Source organism: Podarcis filfolensis (genome assembly GCF_964270895.1).
Source record: "Podarcis filfolensis genome assembly, chromosome: 8".
Taxonomy (NCBI): Eukaryota; Metazoa; Chordata; class Lepidosauria; order Squamata; family Lacertidae; genus Podarcis; species Podarcis filfolensis.
The window spans coordinates 12113373-12130974 of NC_139611.1; the positions used below are offsets into that span (position 1 = coordinate 12113373).

Below are 17602 nucleotides of genomic sequence, written 5' to 3' on the forward strand. Positions count from 1 at the left end.
TAGATTTGGAAAGTTTTTATTTCCTAGAAAAAAACAACAACCCACCCAACCTCAAAACCTTTGGTGTTTTAAATAAAACAAATCACATTCAAATCATTAGAAAGTCTATGTCTCCCCACAATCTAGAAGCTTAGAAAAGAGAACACTGCAACAGGTTTGGAGGAATAACTATTTCTCCCCCTTCCTCCAAATGCTAATTAAAGTAGACTATTCTGTACATTATGCTTACGGAGAAGGCAGAGAAATTCATTACCAGCACAAGCGTTAACCTGTGAGAGATGAACACATAGACATTCTTAATTGCTGTTAACTCACTCTGCAGAGTAGCACTGTGAGTGCAAAGAATCAACATCACATTTTTAACAACAATAAATTAAAGTACATGAAAAGAATGAGCCAACATTCAATTGTGGGGATGGGTGGGGGAAATCTTGAATTAGATTGGGAACCAGCCAAAACACAAAAACAAAAAAGAGAGGGGAGGGGAGAAGATGGGATTTTATTCATTTCCTATAAAAGCTAAACATAACAAGCCAACATGTAATTTTCAAGTATTCTCCACTAAAGAGAGTAGATGTTAATGGAAGCCGACGGCCCTGTAAGAGAGTGATGCAGAAGAGAGACAGAGATGGGAAAGAAACACAAATGCTAGCATAATTTCTTACCAGAGATATTTTCATTTCCCCCACCTACCCATGAACCCTCCCACCAAGGCACAAAAGGGCATATGTTGCTTTCAAAAAGTTCCTTGTTCTTCAGCTTAAGTCTTGTCCAGTGCTGGGTCGCTGAGAGATCGGAGTCATTCACACACTCAAGACGCAGAGATCTTTTGGTTCAGTTAATAGCGCAGGGTGTCAGTCTACATTGTTTAGCTCACAGTCAGAAAAGACACTCAAGTTGCGCCCCCCCCCCCTTGAATGATGGGTGGGTGTGCACGTGCGCGCACACACACACACACACACACACAGAGCAGGAGCTCTTAAAAACATTTAATGTTAGCAAACAGATTCTATCTCTAAAGCTGAACATTTTGCAGTGCAAAAACTCCAGGTTTTGTTTTAAGCAAGAAAGCCGCTGATGGCACCGCTACAGGGAAAGGCAAACTCTTACCCCCCCCCCCCACCTTCTCTCTCGGTAAGGTCTTTTGCCAGCCTTGGGCCTTCCAGGTGTTTTGGAATACAACGCCAATCAGCCCTATCCAGCACGCAGGGAGGTGTAGTTCAAAACATCTGGAGGGCACCAAGCGAGACTTGCAAAGTCTCAAAAGTGTCTCTCTCTTCCCCACTCCCCAGTCTTGGCTCCACCTCCTGGCCTCCGACCTGAAAGACGTTGAACTCTCACTGTAATGTTGTCTTTCAGGTGTTGAGAATCTGCAAGCGGGCCCCAGGGGGGCTAGTGCTTTGAGTGGCACCCAGGCAAACCCCCACCCTGAATAGAGTCTTCTTCATCAGCAACTTTTTCCAGGTGACGACAATACTGGTTCCACCAGCTGCTTGATGGTTAACAGGTCTGCATTGAGGGGGGGACGAACCCCAAAAGAGGCAACAGGGGCCTCCGATCTTCCAGGAGTAAAAAGGACACACCCCCTGAACACACAGCAGTGGATGAAGAGAGCACACTGCGGATTTCCGGGATTCCAGTAGTACACACACTATATGCAAAAGACTTCCAGCCACTTCTCTCCCTTGGTTGCATGCTTTATTTGGGTGGGGTGGGGATTGTAATTTTTGTTTTTTGAATGGAAAGAGCTCCTCACCTGCCACTTTTCTCCCCTATGGTTTAACACTAAAATCTGGCCTTTGGTGCTGTTAATGATGACACCTCTTTCCCAAGTGTCATCCAGAGCCCAAAGCGAAGTGCCTCATCAGGTCTTGCGGGATGTGGCAAAGCTCAAAACCCCACATGCCATTTCAGCTCCAGAGGGAGGAAAAAGCAGGCTGCTACCTGAAGCCTCCCCATCACCGCCTCTTGGGCTATTCGATTCCTGGCAAACGCTGAACATTTAACCTGTCAAGGAAAGCCTTCTTTCCCCATAGGAGTTAGAATCAAAGGAGTTTTACTCCACTGGTTCCTCTGTACCCCCACTGCACCGTGAGCATGGCACTTCTCATCTAATAAGCTGCCACACACTTTCCTACCTCTAGAACTAGCAGCAGGGCCACCTGCAACACAGAGATGATCAATTTACAGGGAGCAGTTAACACCACCTGCTCTCCTTCAAGGGAAATTGTGTGCATGTCTATACAGCAAACATACTTAATACTAGCTTAGCAGTTGATCAAATCCCCTTTCTATTGACGGTCCTGGGGTGGCAACACAGCAAGATCAGAGCATTATAACTGGTGAGCTACCTTCGGGACAGCCACTGGGAGATAGTTTTAATGTGAAGGCTGTCCGCAAGGGACCCCAATGAAGCAGAAACTGCTGGCGTGCACCCACCCCGGATACTTTCTTGTAAAGGAGCCAACACTGCAGTTTGGAAAATTAAAAATAAAAGCGTTTAGACTCCTCTTTATAGGCTCCCAGGCAAGGTCTGGTTGCCTTCCACGCAGGGATGCTGCTCACCTGCAGGCCGTTCTAAACTCCTGGCTCCGTGGCTCCGTGAGGGGGGGGGTTGGATTACACACACACAAAAGGCAACCCAAGAGGCTGAGTCGGTCTGCTGAACATCAGGCATCTGAAGCAGGCCCGGCTGGCGAGGGTTTATACCTTGCTCCGAAAGAGCGGCTTGGCTCCTGGCCCACAGTACTCGTTGTAGATGAGTTTGAAGAGGAACAAGTGGAACAGGGTGATGAGGGAAGCCACGCTGAACCAGAAGAGGAAGGGCAGGCCAGGGTACTGCTTGGCCATGTGCTCCTCGTGGTCTAGGATGGCTTTCAGGTGCAGCGTGTGCCTCAGGTCCTGCAGGTGGACCAGGTCTGTGGAGATGTAGAGCAGCGGGGTGATGGGCTGCGTCACCATGACAGGGAAGGTGTGTCCTCGTGGCTCCGACGTGAGCTCGATGGGGTCATTGGCGCAGCCTCCCTCGCAGGCGTACAGCTTGACTGGCTTGTCCTGGAACTTGACCGAGACATGCAGGAAGGGCTTCCCGTCCGAGTCCAGCAGGACGGCCAAGTTGATCAGGTCCTTGTTGTAGTGGATGCCGCGCAGGGAGTAGCTGTTGTGGAGCACGTCGGGGTCGGCCTGGAACTGGAGGTGGTTCTCCGTGAACTGGAGCCCGCCAAAGCTGAGCACCATCCCTTGCATGAGGCCGTGGGCCCCCGTTGCGACCAGGCCTCTGCAGCCGCGCTTCTGGAGAGTCAGCTTCCACAAGTTTGAGAGCTGGAGGATCTGGGGGACAGTTGAGAGCCGGCCCGGCCAGAGGTTCTCGGCGTGCATTGTGGCGTGGCCGCTGAAGCAGTGGTCAGCGTAGTTCAGGGTGGCCTCCATCTTCTCTCTCTCCTCGCTGCCAATGAGAGGGTCAAGGAGGGGAGAGGGCGTGGTGGAGAGGACATAATACAGGGTCATGTTGACGGTGTCACTTGAGGGGGTGTGAGCATCGGTGATCTTCCTCATCTCGACCCCTGAAACGGACAGAGGAATTATTACGGAGATCTTTCCTCCATAACTCAGAGCTTATATATAAGAACATAAGAAGAGCCTGCAGGATCAGGCCAATGATCCACCTAGTCCAGCATCCTGTTCTTTCACCATTTGATCCTTACGACCACTGTGCGAGGCAGGCTTGGCTGTGGACAAGCCACTTGGAATGGCCCACACATCAAACCGCAGAGATGGACATGAATTATAGCTTGGGCTTCCCTCCCCGCTTTTGAAATCCTATTTCTCTGCTTCTCTAGCTCAGGCAGCTGCAAATTTAGAGGTGTGAAGGAACTGGAAGTCTGCTCTTGCACACAAATGGAAGGATCGTAGTCACAAGGCTGGCGGTAGGGAGTGAAATGTAACGGAAGAGTTAAGAGGAGAAACTCCTCTAAGAAGCTGCACCTCTATATAGTCACATGCCTCCTATTTTAATCCACTTTGCAACACTCCCAGGAAAACTATGTGGCTGAGTGCGTGACTAGCTTTTATAAGGCTGCAGTGTTTTGGTAATCAGACCTGAGGATCAACAAAGGAACATGATAACATAAGAAGAGCTCTGCAGCTCGATCCGGCCAAAGGTCCATCTAGTCCTGCATCCTTGGCCAACCAGATACCTCTGGGAAGCGGGTAAGCAGGACCTGAGTGCAACATCACCTCTCACTTGTGATTCCCAGACACTGCCTCTGACAGTGGAGGAAGAACCTAACCATGGTGGTTAGTAGCCTCCAAGCATTTGTCTGTCCCCCTTTCCAAACTGGCATCCATCTCTGCAACTTGTGGGAGAAGCCAATTCCAGAGTTTACATGCCGAGTTTATTTCCCTTATTATTTATTTGCTTCCTTGGTTGCTAGATATGAAGTATCTCAAGGCAACTAAATGTACACCTTAGAAGCAGACATAAAGTTTAGAAGCATTAATATTGTGTAAAGTTTTGAACCAGAGGGTGAGATGATGGTTTGATTGACACATTGTTTAATCCACTAGAATGCTTCATGAAGCATGTGAGGAAAAGGTCATATCAGAATAAGTCACTCTCATTAGCCAGGGAGGGAAAGGGAAGAGGAATTCTCAGGGAAGGGAAGCAGCCCAGTGGTAGAGCATCTGTTCTGCATACAGAAGGCGTCACCAGCCGCTCTGAGCCGGGCTTCAGCTGGGGAGGGCAGGATATAAATAAATTATTATTATTATTCTCATCATCATCACCAGGTAGGGCTCCCTCCCTGAAATCCTGGAGAGCCACTGCCAGCTGGAGTAGGCAGCACTAAGCTAGATGGACCAATAGCTTGACTCAGCAGAAGACAGCTTCCTATGTTCCTCTGAACACAATAACTTGCCTTATACCAAGTTAGCCCATCTAGTGCAATACTGTTGACACTGACTGGCAGTCGCTCGCTGGAGTTTAGGACAGGAATCAAAGGTGCAGCATTCTGCAAACAAAGTTTGTGTTCTGCCGCTAAGTGACAGCCCCTCCCACTTCTATGAAAGGGCATTTTATCAGGCCCATCCACATAGAATTCTGAATTATACAGCAGGGCAAAATGCAAGGTCACAGGGCTCTAACAACCAAACCAATATGTTACATCACATGGCCCAGAAGCTCTGTTCCTTATTTCCCAGAGGGTGGAAGTGGGCCACAGTTGATCAGTAAGGAAGGAGATGAACTCTGCATGTGCTTAAGAAGCATCCTTGAAGAAGCCAGCACACATGCAGGAAACAAGACTGCCTAGCCGATGAGCAATATGGGATATAAACAGCCCCAACATCAATATCACATGAGTTGCTTGCTTCTGCTTAACAAGCCCTTAACCTTGTTTATTTATACTTCTTAGCTCTCTCAAGACAGCCTACTGTTAAAGTCTACGAAAAGGACAATATATTAGCACTAGCAACCATGAAGCGTAAGCAGTACGATGCAATCACATGCTCTTCTTTAAAAGGGAAAACAGTGTGCCCGTTCTCAAATCTTTTGTTTGCAGGATCATAACTGAAGAAAAGCTAACTGCAACCTGCCCCAGAATGCCTCTGCCCACCAGAAAGAGAACTAAATCCTCCTGGAAAGGAAGTGGTAGAGCATCCAATTTGCACACAGACTATCCTAGGTTTGACCCCTGGCATCTCCACATAGGGCTTGGAAAAGACCCCTGGAGCGCCACTACCAGCCAGTGTGGACAATACTGAGGTAGATGGTCCAATATGCTAACCTCTATCTAAGACCACTTCTTATATTACTGGACATAATCCTCCTTGATTTCTGTGCACCAGGAATGCAGAACCTATGGGTGTTGCTAGGTGACAACTCCCATCAGTCCCGCCCCCCGGCCATGCTGAGTGGGGCTGAGTACGAGTCCAACCATGTGTGAAGGCCTGCACCTTCCTCTGCCCTGCTGTACATCAAGAAAGAGGCACCCCTCTGATGCAATGCCTACCAGGAGTAACTCCTATTGCTTTCACAGACCCAGGCCAATTGCTCATGGTTTATACACATCTCCCAAATCTCACCCTCCCTACAATACCCTCAAAGAGTGGAAGGTGCAAGTGACAAACAGCATCGATCCAATCTCAATTATGCACCGGTGCCGGCAGGTGGGCTCCAGCGTGCTGGTGGGGACTCAGTCCAAATATGCTTCCATCAGCTCTTATTAGCACCAGGCGGGCACCAGCCTTTAAATGCCCCACAATGCCTCTGATGTAGAATTACTTTTTGGTGGGTGCAATTAAAATAGTGGAAATTCAGAGCACAGCCGCTATGGCCATCTCCTACTGCTGCCAGGACAAGAATAGGGGGCACTTTGCAAAAAGCCCCCACCTCGAACATGGATCTGGCCCTGGACCGAGGGAAAATCATAGAGCTTGACGTTGCCGTTTTGTTCCAAGCCGGGGCCGCGCCAGCCCAGCTCTCACCTGAGATAAACAGGTCGGCCCACGCCTGCCTGTGTTCTTGCACCAAGTCCTCTGTCCTCATCCTCATGACCTCCAGCATCTCCTTCTTGGCCGCTTCCCGGAGCCTGCCAAAGGCTTCGTCCACACGGGCGGCCTCGACGGGCTCCGAGGTGTGCACCACGGACAGCAGGGTCTCGTCAAACTGGGACTTGGGCGCCACCTGCACCCGGTTGACCAGCTTCTTGGCCGCCACCACCACCAGGACCACCTTGTCGCCCACGGGCTGCAGCACCCGCCCAGAGGAGAGGAAGAACTGCCGGTCTCCCGACTTCTCCATGCTGGTGATGAACTTCCCGCCGCCGTTTCCCCCGGAGGCGGCCGAGGCCGGGCCGGACACCTCAAAGGCCACCAAGCGGTCAGTGGGGTTGGCGATGGCTACTCGCTGCAGGTAGAGGTGGGGGCGCCCGCGGTGGGCTAGCAGCTCCTCCCGGACGGTGACGCAGCCCCCGCCGGCCGCCTCGGAGGCTGCCGGCCCGGTCTGGACACACCGGGCCCAACGGACAGCGCCTTCCTTCAGCATGGCCACGGCAGCCCCCACTTCGGCGACAGCGTTAGCCGGTGGCCGGAGCTGCGCCAAGGCGGCGTATTCGGTGGCATGGGCCAAGGTGGGCGCTGGGCCTTTCCCCGCCGAGGCTGCCACCCAGAGCCGGTTGGCTGTGGCGTCCAGCAGCAGGTAGCCGTTGCCCACCAGGGCGGGTGGGGAGCTGGCATCGTCGCTGCCCGCAGGGTGCCCGGGGGCCTGGGGCAGCAGCCTGGCTTCCCCTTGCTGCGCCCAGGCCTGCCAGGCCCGCGTCTCGGCCTGCAGGCAGAGCCCCGCCGCGCCCCCGGGCAGCTGCCGGGAACTCCAGGGCAGGAGTCGAGGCCAGGCCCCTCCGAGGTACCAGTAGGCCACCAGCAGGAAGCCCAGCAGGGCCAGCAGGCGCCTCGCCCAGCTGCTCGACAGCAGGCCCGGCAGCCCCTTCAGCCGCTGCTGCATCCACATGGAGGACGGCAAGGGGGCAGAGCAGTCAGGTGCAAGGAGACAGCGGGACGCCGCTCGCCGCCAGCCCGGCCGCTACCTCATGGCCCCCGGGCGGCGCGGCTACGCGAGGCCCCGGCTCCGAGGCCTAGTCGCGCTCGCCCCACCAGCAGCGCGCGGCCTCGGCTCGCTCGCCTGCCCGCTCGGCGGCGGCGGCGGCTCTCTCGGAACGAAGGACGCAAGGGCGGAGCGGGGGTTGGGCGGCTTCTTCCCGGCCGCGGAGCGAGGCGCTGGCTTCGCCTCAGCCGGACGGGCTCTCTCGTGAACGGCGAGGCGGGGCGGTGGCGGCTGAGTGACGGCCCAGCGGGAAGGGCAAGCCCCGGCCGTCAGGCGGATCCCGCGGCTGGCGCTGCTCCTCCTGCTGCTGCCGCCGCCGCCGCCGCCCGCAGAATTTTTAAAATTTTATTTCAAAGGAAAACTATGGTCAAAGTGCCTCTGGGCATCTGCAGAGTGCCCGTTTCCACAGCAGGAGCATTTTTCAGACAGGGAGTCTTTTCCCAGCCATTCCTCGAGATGCTGCTGGGGATTGAACCTGGGACCTTCTACGTGCAAAGCGCAGAATCATGGAATTGTAGAGCTGGATGGGACCCATCCCATCCCCAGGGTCATCTAGTCCGACCCCGTGCAATGCAGGAATCTTTTGCCCAACGTGGGCTGCCTTGAGATGAAGAATCTCATGCAACACACGAAGCTGCCTTATACAGTCAGACCCTAGCTCTGCATTGTCGACAATGACAGGCAGCTGCTCTCTTGGCTTCCAGCCAGGGGACAGTCCCGTCCTGCCTGGAAGATGCTGAGGATTGAATCTGGGGCTTTTCTACATGCGGGTCAGGAGCTCTGCCATTTTCTTGCTCCACCGAGCTCAGTATTGTCGACGCTGACTGGCAGCGGCTTTCCGCAGCTCTTCCTGGAGATGCTGCCGGAGCGGGATCTTCTGCGTGCAAAGCAGGAGCTCTGCCCCTGAGCTGCATCCCAGCCCCGGATCCAGGGGGGCAGAAACGAAAGTGGGGTGGGCAGGATACGGTGGGGCTGCGCTGGAGAAAGAGAGGAGGAGCTCCCCTCCGGAGGGGCGTTGTTTATTGCGTGGCACAGCAGCCCCGGGACGGCTGGGAGGGACTTGTGCAGTTGCATCCCGAATGCCTTTCCTTCTCCCCCGCGAAAAGTGAGAGTTTCTTTCGCCCCCGAAGCGGCACCGTTCCCACGATGCTGCTGATCCGGTCCCAGATGCTGCTGATCCTGCTCTTCTTCGCCGCCCAGGGCACCCACGGAGGAGCCAAGCGACAGGACGGTAAGTCTCCGAGCTGGAAAACCCAGGCAGCGCCCCACATCATGGGGGAGCTTGCTTGGCACCCCTTTTCTCCCCTCAGCATGGAGACAAACCGAGATTTAGTTGGCTGCGCCTGTCATTGGATCTACCGGTTGGGCTCCCTGCCTTGTGCCTCGCCCTCACCAGGCCTGAGGGGCACTGGATTGCCCACCAATGTTTAGCCACTGAGAGTGCAGGATGCTGAATTTACGATTATGCACAAAAGTTCAGGCCTTTTTACTCCATGCTGGTTAATGTGGAATAGAGAGCCGTTGTATGCTTTTGAGGGGAGGCGGGGTGTAAATTCTGGCTGAAATTTGCGGTGATCCTACTTGCAAGAGAACTTCTTTAGGATCGGGTCGGGCAAGCATTTGGTGAAGATCACATAAAGTGTGGGGAGTGCTTTTGTGCTTGGGTCCTATTGGGAGTTTCCTTTCGGGGGGGGGGGTGTCAGGAAGCCAGACTAGATATGCCTTTGGCCTGATCCATCTTCAAGACTCCTATTATGTTTAACCAAGATCATACAAGGGAGTTAGAAAGATGCATCTCTCTCACACACAGAAACCCTTGCAAGATACGTCCCCACGCTGATTTTTAATGTGTGTTGCTGGTCCCTGAAAGTACAAACTGGACTTGGGCGTGAGTGTGGGGGACAGGACAAAGTGCTTGGGGTATGAGTTTGAGATTTATTTTGTAGAAAACACTGCATGTGGACTTGCTCAATGTTCCATGTTAGCTAACACCGCTTATGAAGCTGTCATCTGAAGAACGGGACCAAAAAAAAATTGAAAATCCACTGTTCTGATTCTTAAATGCAAAGGGGAGGGAACCCCACCAGCCAACCCTACGTGGACAACGCTTCAGGAGGAATGAGGAGCTGCCAGGAATTACGGTTGTAAAAATATTTTAGATTTTCGGCCGGCGAAATGTTTCCAGCTCTGTCGTGGCCACGCAGCAGAAAGCAGAAAGGTGGTTAAATTGCAATTCATTCATGCTGCAGGGAAGATTTTCTTCCTGGCTGGTCACCTGGGGTAATGATCTGCTCATACATGTCTGATTTGGGGAGGCAGGAGAGGAGACGCACTCAGCCAGAGGGCAGGGCAAAGCCCAGGAAATGCCTCTGCTCTCCTGTTGTGTTGCATCGTACCCAAAGCCAAATTATTTTGACACCTAAGGCTGAGAGTTAGATAATGGTGAATAACTGGACAAAATTTTCGGTAAGGCTGGGACACCCATCCCTGCCCCATCTGAAATCACGCTCCGCACGTATGCCTTGGAAAGGTTTCGTGGGAGGGACAGTTGGGGGAGAGCAGCGTGGCAAAGCCCAACTTTGGCAAATGGTAGGGCTTTTTTTCCTTTTCTTTCAAACTGACCTCCCTCCAGAGAGTGCAAATGCCAGGCAGGCATCAGGTGTCAGTCTCCTACAGTGCAGAAGAAAGAGGAATTCAGGAATGTGCTTTTCCTAATTCCATGGCAGTCTGCACAGTGATACCATTTTTCTCCGAAATATGATAGCCGCTTCTGTCCGGTCTGTTAGGGAGGTCGCTGATTATTGCGGGCTGCCTTTTGCCTTGAGGCTCAGTGTTGCGTTGAACGGAGAGTAAAATGGTTTGGCCTGAAAATGCATTTTGGCTCGACTTTTTCGAGCAAAGTCGCTATAACACAGGAACACAGGAAACTGCCTTATATCGAGTCAGACTGCGGGGCCCATCTAGCTCAGTATGTTTCCCAAATTTGGGTCTCCAGCTGTTTTTGGACTACAATTTCCAACATTCCTGACCACTGGTCCTGCTAGCTAGGGATGATGGGAGTTGTAGTCCAACAACAGCTGGAGACCCAAGTTTAGGAAACACTGGTCTGAACTAACGGCCAGTGTTTCAGGCAATGGATATTCTCATCTGCACCTGGAGGTGCTGACGATTGAACCTAGGACGTTTTGCAGGCAAGGCAGGGGCTCTGCCACTGAGCTGCGGTTGGCACTCTTTAAGGCATAGGAAGCTTTCTCATACTGAGTCAGGCTATTGGTATGTCTAGCTCAGTATTCGCCACACAAGTGTTTCTCAAAGCTGGAGCTCCAGCTGTTGTTGGACTACAACTCCCAATATACCTGGCTAGCAGGACCAGCAGTCAAGGATGATGGGAGTCGTAGTCCAAGAACACCTGGCCCAAGCTGACTCTACACTGATTGGTTGCAGCCTTCCGGGGGTTTTTATTTAAGAGATTCTGGATACCAGTTGCTGGAAACCGCAGGTGGGGAGGGTACTCTTGTGCTCAGATCCTGATTGCAGGTTTCCAACAGGCATCCAATCAGCCACTGTGATAACAAGATGCTGGAATAATAATAATAATAATAATAATAATAATAATAATAATAATAATAAATTTATTTATATCCCGCCCTCCCCAGCCAAAGCCAGGCTCAGAGCAGCCAACAACAATAAAAGTAACACAGTTTACATAAAATCACAATCAATTACTGTATTTTTCGCTCTATAAGACGCACCAGACCACAAGACGCACCTAGTTTTTGGAGAAGGAAAACAAGAAAAAAAATATTCTGAATCTCAGAAGCCAGAACAGCAAGAGGGATCACTGTGCAGTGAAAGCAGCAATCCCTCTTGCTGTTCTGGCTTCTGGGATAGCTGTGCAGCCTGCATTCGCTCCATAAGACACACACACATTCCCCCTTACTTTTTAGGAGGGAAAAAGTGAGTCTTATAGAGCAAAAAATACGGTAATTGAAATGCATTCTAAAATCAATTCATTCTAAAATCAATTCAAAATCAAAGTAATGGCAACCATTGGGCTAGAGTTCTGTGAGGATTACCGAAGGAGGGGGTCAGACTGTGCGGAAAGATGTCAAATCCCGCAGGGCCCTAGTCTCTTGTGACAGAGCGTTCCACAAGATCGGGGCCACGGCCGAAAAGGCCCTGGCACTGGTTGAGGCCAGCCTAACCTCTCTGTGGCCCGGGACCTCAAAAATGTTTTTATTTGAAGACCGTAAGGTCCTCCGTGGGACATACCAGAAATAGATGGGCCATTGGCCTGATCCAGCAGGCTGTTCTTAGGGTTGCTGCAGACAGGAGTCCTTCTCAGCCCTGCCTGGAGATGCTGGGGATTGAACCCGGGACCTTCTGCATGCAGAGCAGGTGCTCTGCCACTGAGCTACCGCCCATTCCAATAAAAAAAATATCATAATATATTTACTGCCTTCTCTGTCCTCCCCAGGAGATCAAATTCTGCATGGCCAGTGTGTTGGAGAATGCATTCAGGCAACGTCAGCAGATTTTAGAATGTTAGATATGCATGCGCATCTCCCAAAGCACAATGCAGTAGCCTGTTCCTTACATATCCGGTGTCACTGATCCTCCTGATTGACACACCAGATGTTGTTTGCTGCTACATCTGGATGCATTTCCTGGACCTGCAGGAAGCATTAACTGGGCACTTGGGAGCAATAGCGTTCCTGGCTGGAGCGTGTTTCTGCATGGAACGCTGGAAAGGGCGTTTGGGAACGTGGAAGAAATCCGACAGCGGGGCTTAAAAAACTTTCTAGGGTCTTTACAGCTGTAGAGTTTCCTGGATCCTTTCCCCACAGCTGCCTCTCAGCTTTGCCTTTGCAGCATTTTGCTGGGCGACGTGATCTTGTGCAAGACTCTCATTTCGGAGGGTCTCTTTTTGTACCCACCCACACTGGTGGTTGGCGCCCATTGAAACTGATGGGGCAGAAGGTGGGGAGCCCAACAGTAGGGGGCGCCAGAGCAACACTGAGACAAAGGAGAAAGACGCTGGCGGGCAGGGCCGCCTCCTGGGCTGTCAGGTGGGTGGAATAAGATTGAGGGTGGTGTGGCAGTGCCCCATTTGCCCTCATGGGCCATCCTCCAGTGTCCATCTGCCACCTGCAAATATTTGCTTCTGTAAGGTGTCTGTTGGAAACCCCCAAGCAGGATTTGAGCACAAGAGCATTCTGCCCTCCTGAAGTTTCCAGCAACTGTGGAGGCAGAGCTATAGCCACTGAGAATCCTCTCCATCAATAGCTGTCTTCTCCGCTTAATAACACATGGAACCAAATGGAGATTGCAGAATTTTTGATACTTCCCCCTCCTCCCACCTTCCCTTCTAAGTAGGCATGAAAGGGGATATGGGGAGAGGAGAGTTGCATTATATTTAGTCTGGATGACATCTGGAAGGCAGAACGTGACTGCCAGGGGCTGTAAGAGCAGGCCGCAGGAGTCAAAACACAGCAGTAGCCTGCTCAGATGCAGGGCCAAAGGCACTGGTCTGTTACGCTTGCATAATGGTCAGAAAAGGAGCCCTTGAACGGGAGATTTGCCCATGTGAAATCAAAGGTAAACTATCGTTCGCCTCCCCTTTAATCCAAGTTGACAAGCAGGCCGTCACAGATGTGCAGATAAGCTTTCAGCTCCTTGATGCTTTGAGGGCTTCCTGTTTGGTTTGGTTCCTTTTCTCTAGCCTTCTTTGAAAGGCTTTGGTACAGCAGGCTTTGTTTCTGAAAGGCCCCCCCCCCAAAAAAAATATCCGCAACCAACTCTTCTTTTCAACTGCCCAAACAGTAGTAGGGGAGCTTTTCAGTGGAAGGGAGCCAAGAATTGCACTGGCTCTCAGTTTCAGGGACTGCCTGAACCCTTATATCCTGACATGATCACTGAGATCATCTGAAGGAGTGTCACTGGTCATTCCCTGACTTGGTGAGGTTCATTTGACATCAACAAGGAACCAAGCCTTTAGTGTCATTGACTGCCACTAGAGATTCTGTCTCAGCTCTTAATAGCCTACTGAATTCTTTTCTTTTCTGGTAAGGTAAAAGGTACAGGGACCCCTGACCATTAGGTCCAGTCGTGGCCGACTCTGGGGTCGAGGCGCTCATCTTGCTTTATTGACCGAGGGAGCCGGCATACAGCTTCCGGGTCATGTGGCCAGCATGACTAAGCCGCTTCTGGCGAACCAGAGCAGCACACAAAAACGTCGTTTACCTTCCCGCTGGAGCGGTACCTATTTATCTACTTGTACTTCGACGTGCTTTTGAACTGCTAGGTGGGCAGGAGCAGGGACCGAGCAACGGGAGCTCGCCCCGTCATGGGGATTTGAACCGCCGACCTTCTGATCGGCAAGTCCTAGGCCCTGTGGTTTAGGGCTCTTCTTAATATTCTTACCTTTGATTGAGTAAAAGTAGGACCTTCTTGACTGGGAGACGACTACCTAAATTTTCCTTCTTCCTCCATCCAGATAATTTATTGGTTCTTACTGTGGCCACCAAGGAGACGGAAGGATTCAAACGGTTCAGAAGATCAGCCCAGTTCTTCAACTACAATGTCAAGGTGATGCCAGGAGATTTTGAGTTACGTGGAAATAATGACACAAGAAGTGGGACAGGAAGTCAGACCCATTGGTCCATATAGCTCCATGTTTTGGGGTTTTTTTTAAAAAAAATTATTGGTTTTCCAAATTTCTTACAAACATAAACAAAAAAGAAAAAAACATTACTATATAAAAAACAAACAAACATACAAACGTTCATCCTGTTATAATCACATTTTTGTTACCATTGTCAGATGACTTCCTCGAATCCCTCTAGCTGTATTTCCATGTATCTCATTGTAGCAGTTTTCCAATACTAATTTCCAATCAATTTACCTTAGTCATCTAGCTCCATGTTGTCTACACGGACTGGCAGCAGCTCTCTGGGGTTTCAGGCAGGGGGCATTCCTAACTAAGGTTACCAGATGTCCCCATTTCCTGGGGACAGTCCCCGGATTTACAAATCAGTCCCCATACAAAATCCATTGAAGTTGAGAAGTGTCGCCGGATTCATTGAATAAAATCTGGTAACCTTATTCCTAGCCCTACCTAAAGATGCTGTGGGTTCAACCTGCAACCTTCTGCTTGCGAAGCAGATGCTCCAACACTACGTTGTGACATTTCCCTTAAGACACAGGAAAGACCTTCTCCATGCAGCTTTCATCTCACATCCAAAGCCCAACTCATTTCACATTACACAATATGCCTTGTCAACATACTGTGTTAATGTTCCGTACATGACCTGTGATTTAAAGTCACAGTTTCAAATGTTTTGGTTTAAAGATCCATAGAAAATTTGGCAGCTGTCTTCCTGACCAGCAGTAAGGGAATGAAATTGCTACCTTTGGACTCCCAGTACGTTTCTGAGCACAATTAAAAGTGTTGGTGCTGACTTTTAAAGCCCTAAACGGCCTCGGTCCAGTATACCTGAAGGAGCGTCTCCATCCCCATCGTTCTGCCCGGACACTGAGGTCCAGCACCGAGGGCCTTCTGGCGGTTCCCTCATTGCGAGAAGTGAGTTTACAGGGAACCAAACAGAGGGCCTTCTCGGTAGTGGCGCCCACCCTGTGGAACATCCTCCCTTCAGATGTGAAGGAAATAAGCAGCTATCCTATCTTAAAAAGACATCTGAAGGCAGCCTTGTTCAGGGAAGTTTTTAATATTTAATGCTGTACTGTTTTTAACACTTGATTGGGAGCTGCCCAGAGTGGCTGGGGAAACTCAGCCAGATGGGCGGGGTATAAATAATAAATTATTATTATTATTATTATTATTATTATTATTATTATTATTATTAAAAAAAATGCACAGGTGCTAACCTGTTGAAGCAGAGAACTTGGGCAAAGAAAGGCTTCATTGCAAATCTGCTTTCACCCTCTAGGTCCTGGGATTAGGAGAGGAGTGGCATGGAGGAGAGAATAAAAGGACGACAGGAGGTGGTCAGAAGATCCGTCTCTTAAAGTCAGCTTTGGAAGAATATGCGGAGAAGGAGGATTTGATCATCCTCTTCACAGAGAGGTAAGGACACCATAAGCAGTGTGTTCTGTGCAGATCGGGTGGTAAGAAAGGCAGGCAGGTGGAGGCTAGCTGGGGACAGACAGGTTTGTGGGGGCAGCATCCTTTTCTCCCAAACGCAGGTATAGGAGAACCTTTCACGTTTCCGAGCACAATTCATAGTGTTGGTGCTGACCTTTAAAGCCCTAAAGGGCCTCGGTCCAGTATACCTGAAGGAGCGTCTCCACCCCCATCGTTCTGCCCGGACACTGAGGTCCAGCGCCGAGGGCCTTCTGGCGGTTCCCTCGCTGCAAGAAGCCAAGTTACAGAGAACCAGGCAGAGGGCCTTCTCGGTAGTGGCACCCGCCCAGTGGAACGCCCTCCCAGCAAAGAGAAAAATAACTACCAAACTTTTAGCAGACATCTGAAGGTAGCCCTGTTTAGGAAAGCTTTTACTGTTTAATAGGTTATTGAATTTTAGTGTTTTGTTGGAAGCCGCCCAGAGTGGCTGGGGAAACCCAGCCAGATGGGCAGGGTATAAATATTAAATTATTATTATTATTATTATTATTAATGATCCAGATGTTGCTACGCTTCAACTCCCATCATCCCTGGCCACTGGCTGTGTTTGCAGAGGCTGGTGGGAGTTGTAGTTCAGCAAAATCCAGAGGGACCCATCCCATAACTAAGCCTCCCTTGTAACGGACCAGTAGGGAAAAATAACTTCTATACCTTTCCCAGCAGAAGCACCTCCTTGAATTCTTCATCCTGTTCTTTCTGGTACCATCCTTTCCTCCCTGTTTCCTCCCCTGCAGCTATGACGTCATATTTGCTTCAGGCCCGGCAGAACTCCTGAAGAAATTCAGGCAAGCTAAGGCCAAAGTCGTCTTCTCGTCGGAGACCCTAATCTACCCTGACCGAAGGCTGGAAGGAAAGTACCCCCAGGTCCGGGAAGGGAAGCGATTCCTCGGATCCGGAGGTAAGAGGGACTGGAGCAGCGGCGTGGAGCATTGGAGGAGTAACCAGGAATGAGAGAGCAGGCGGAATGGATGAAATTTAAAGACCATTTAGTTAAATATGTTAAGATAATTTAATTGGAAAAAACTTGCAAACACCAGATTGGCTTAGGATTTAAAAATGGGATGTTAGAGACTAATATGTTTAAAGTTAAAATGAAAAGAAAGAAAGATGTTAAGTGATTAAGTTAAATTTATGAGAAAACTGGTTTTGGAAAACTGTTACAATGATATACACTGAAATTCAGCCAGGGGAATTAGAGGAAGTCACTTAACAATGTTACTAAGATTGGATTAAGTACAGTTAAGATTTATGTTTGTTTGTTTGTTGGAAAATTTTGGAAAATCAATTAAAAAAAATGGGGGGAAAGGAATGAGAGAGCAGGAACTGGGTTCAAGTTTCAAAACACAAGAACACAAGAAGAAAAAAAATCCCAAGCACGAGAGCACTTTCTCCCTTCCTGTGTTTTCCAGCAACTGGTAGTCAGAAGCTTTGCTGCCTCCAGCCATGTTGGCAGAGCACAGCCATTCTAGCTATAATAATAAATAATAAATTTTATTTATACCCCGCCCTCCCTGGCCAGAGCAGGGCTCAGGGCAGCTAACACCAATAAAATCACAGTAAAAACATAGGGGGGGGGCAATTTAAAATACAGGTTAAAATGCAATTTAAAATGCAGCCTCATTTTAAAAGTAGCCGATAGATCAAGACCATAAGGGGAGGACAACATAAGGGTCAGACCGAGTCCAAACCAAAGGCCAGGCGGAACAGCTCTGTCTTGCAGGCCGTGCGGAAAGATGTCAAGTCCCGCAGGGCCCTGGTCTCTTGTGACAGAGCGTTCCACCAAGTCGGGGCCAGTACTGAAAAGGCCCTGGCCCTAGTTGAGACCAATCTTTTTTTTTTTTACTAATCTTTTTATTGATATT

General features: G+C 50.2%; 2 protein-coding genes across 2 annotated transcripts in view; one reads left to right on the forward strand and one right to left on the reverse strand.

Moving 5' to 3' along the window:
- On the reverse strand, nt 1-7504 carry KIAA2013 (the record flags this gene model as incomplete). The annotated part of the gene is made up of 2 exons (XM_083628710.1): nt 1-3563; nt 6484-7504. The coding sequence occupies 2 exons, from the start codon at nt 7502-7504 to the stop codon at nt 2704-2706; spliced, it is 1881 nt and encodes a 626-aa protein (XP_083484836.1). The 3' UTR covers nt 1-2703.
- Nucleotides 7505-8619: 1115 nt separating this feature from the next.
- PLOD1 (procollagen-lysine,2-oxoglutarate 5-dioxygenase 1) overlaps nt 8620-17602 on the forward strand; it is a 35317-nt gene continuing 26334 nt past the window's right edge. The window contains exons 1-4 of the mRNA XM_083628672.1: nt 8620-8828; nt 14094-14185; nt 15547-15683; nt 16475-16638. Of these exons, the coding sequence (XP_083484798.1) occupies nt 8744-8828; nt 14094-14185; nt 15547-15683; nt 16475-16638 (478 nt within the window). The 5' untranslated portion in view covers nt 8620-8743. The remainder of the gene's footprint in view (nt 8829-14093; nt 14186-15546; nt 15684-16474; nt 16639-17602) is intronic.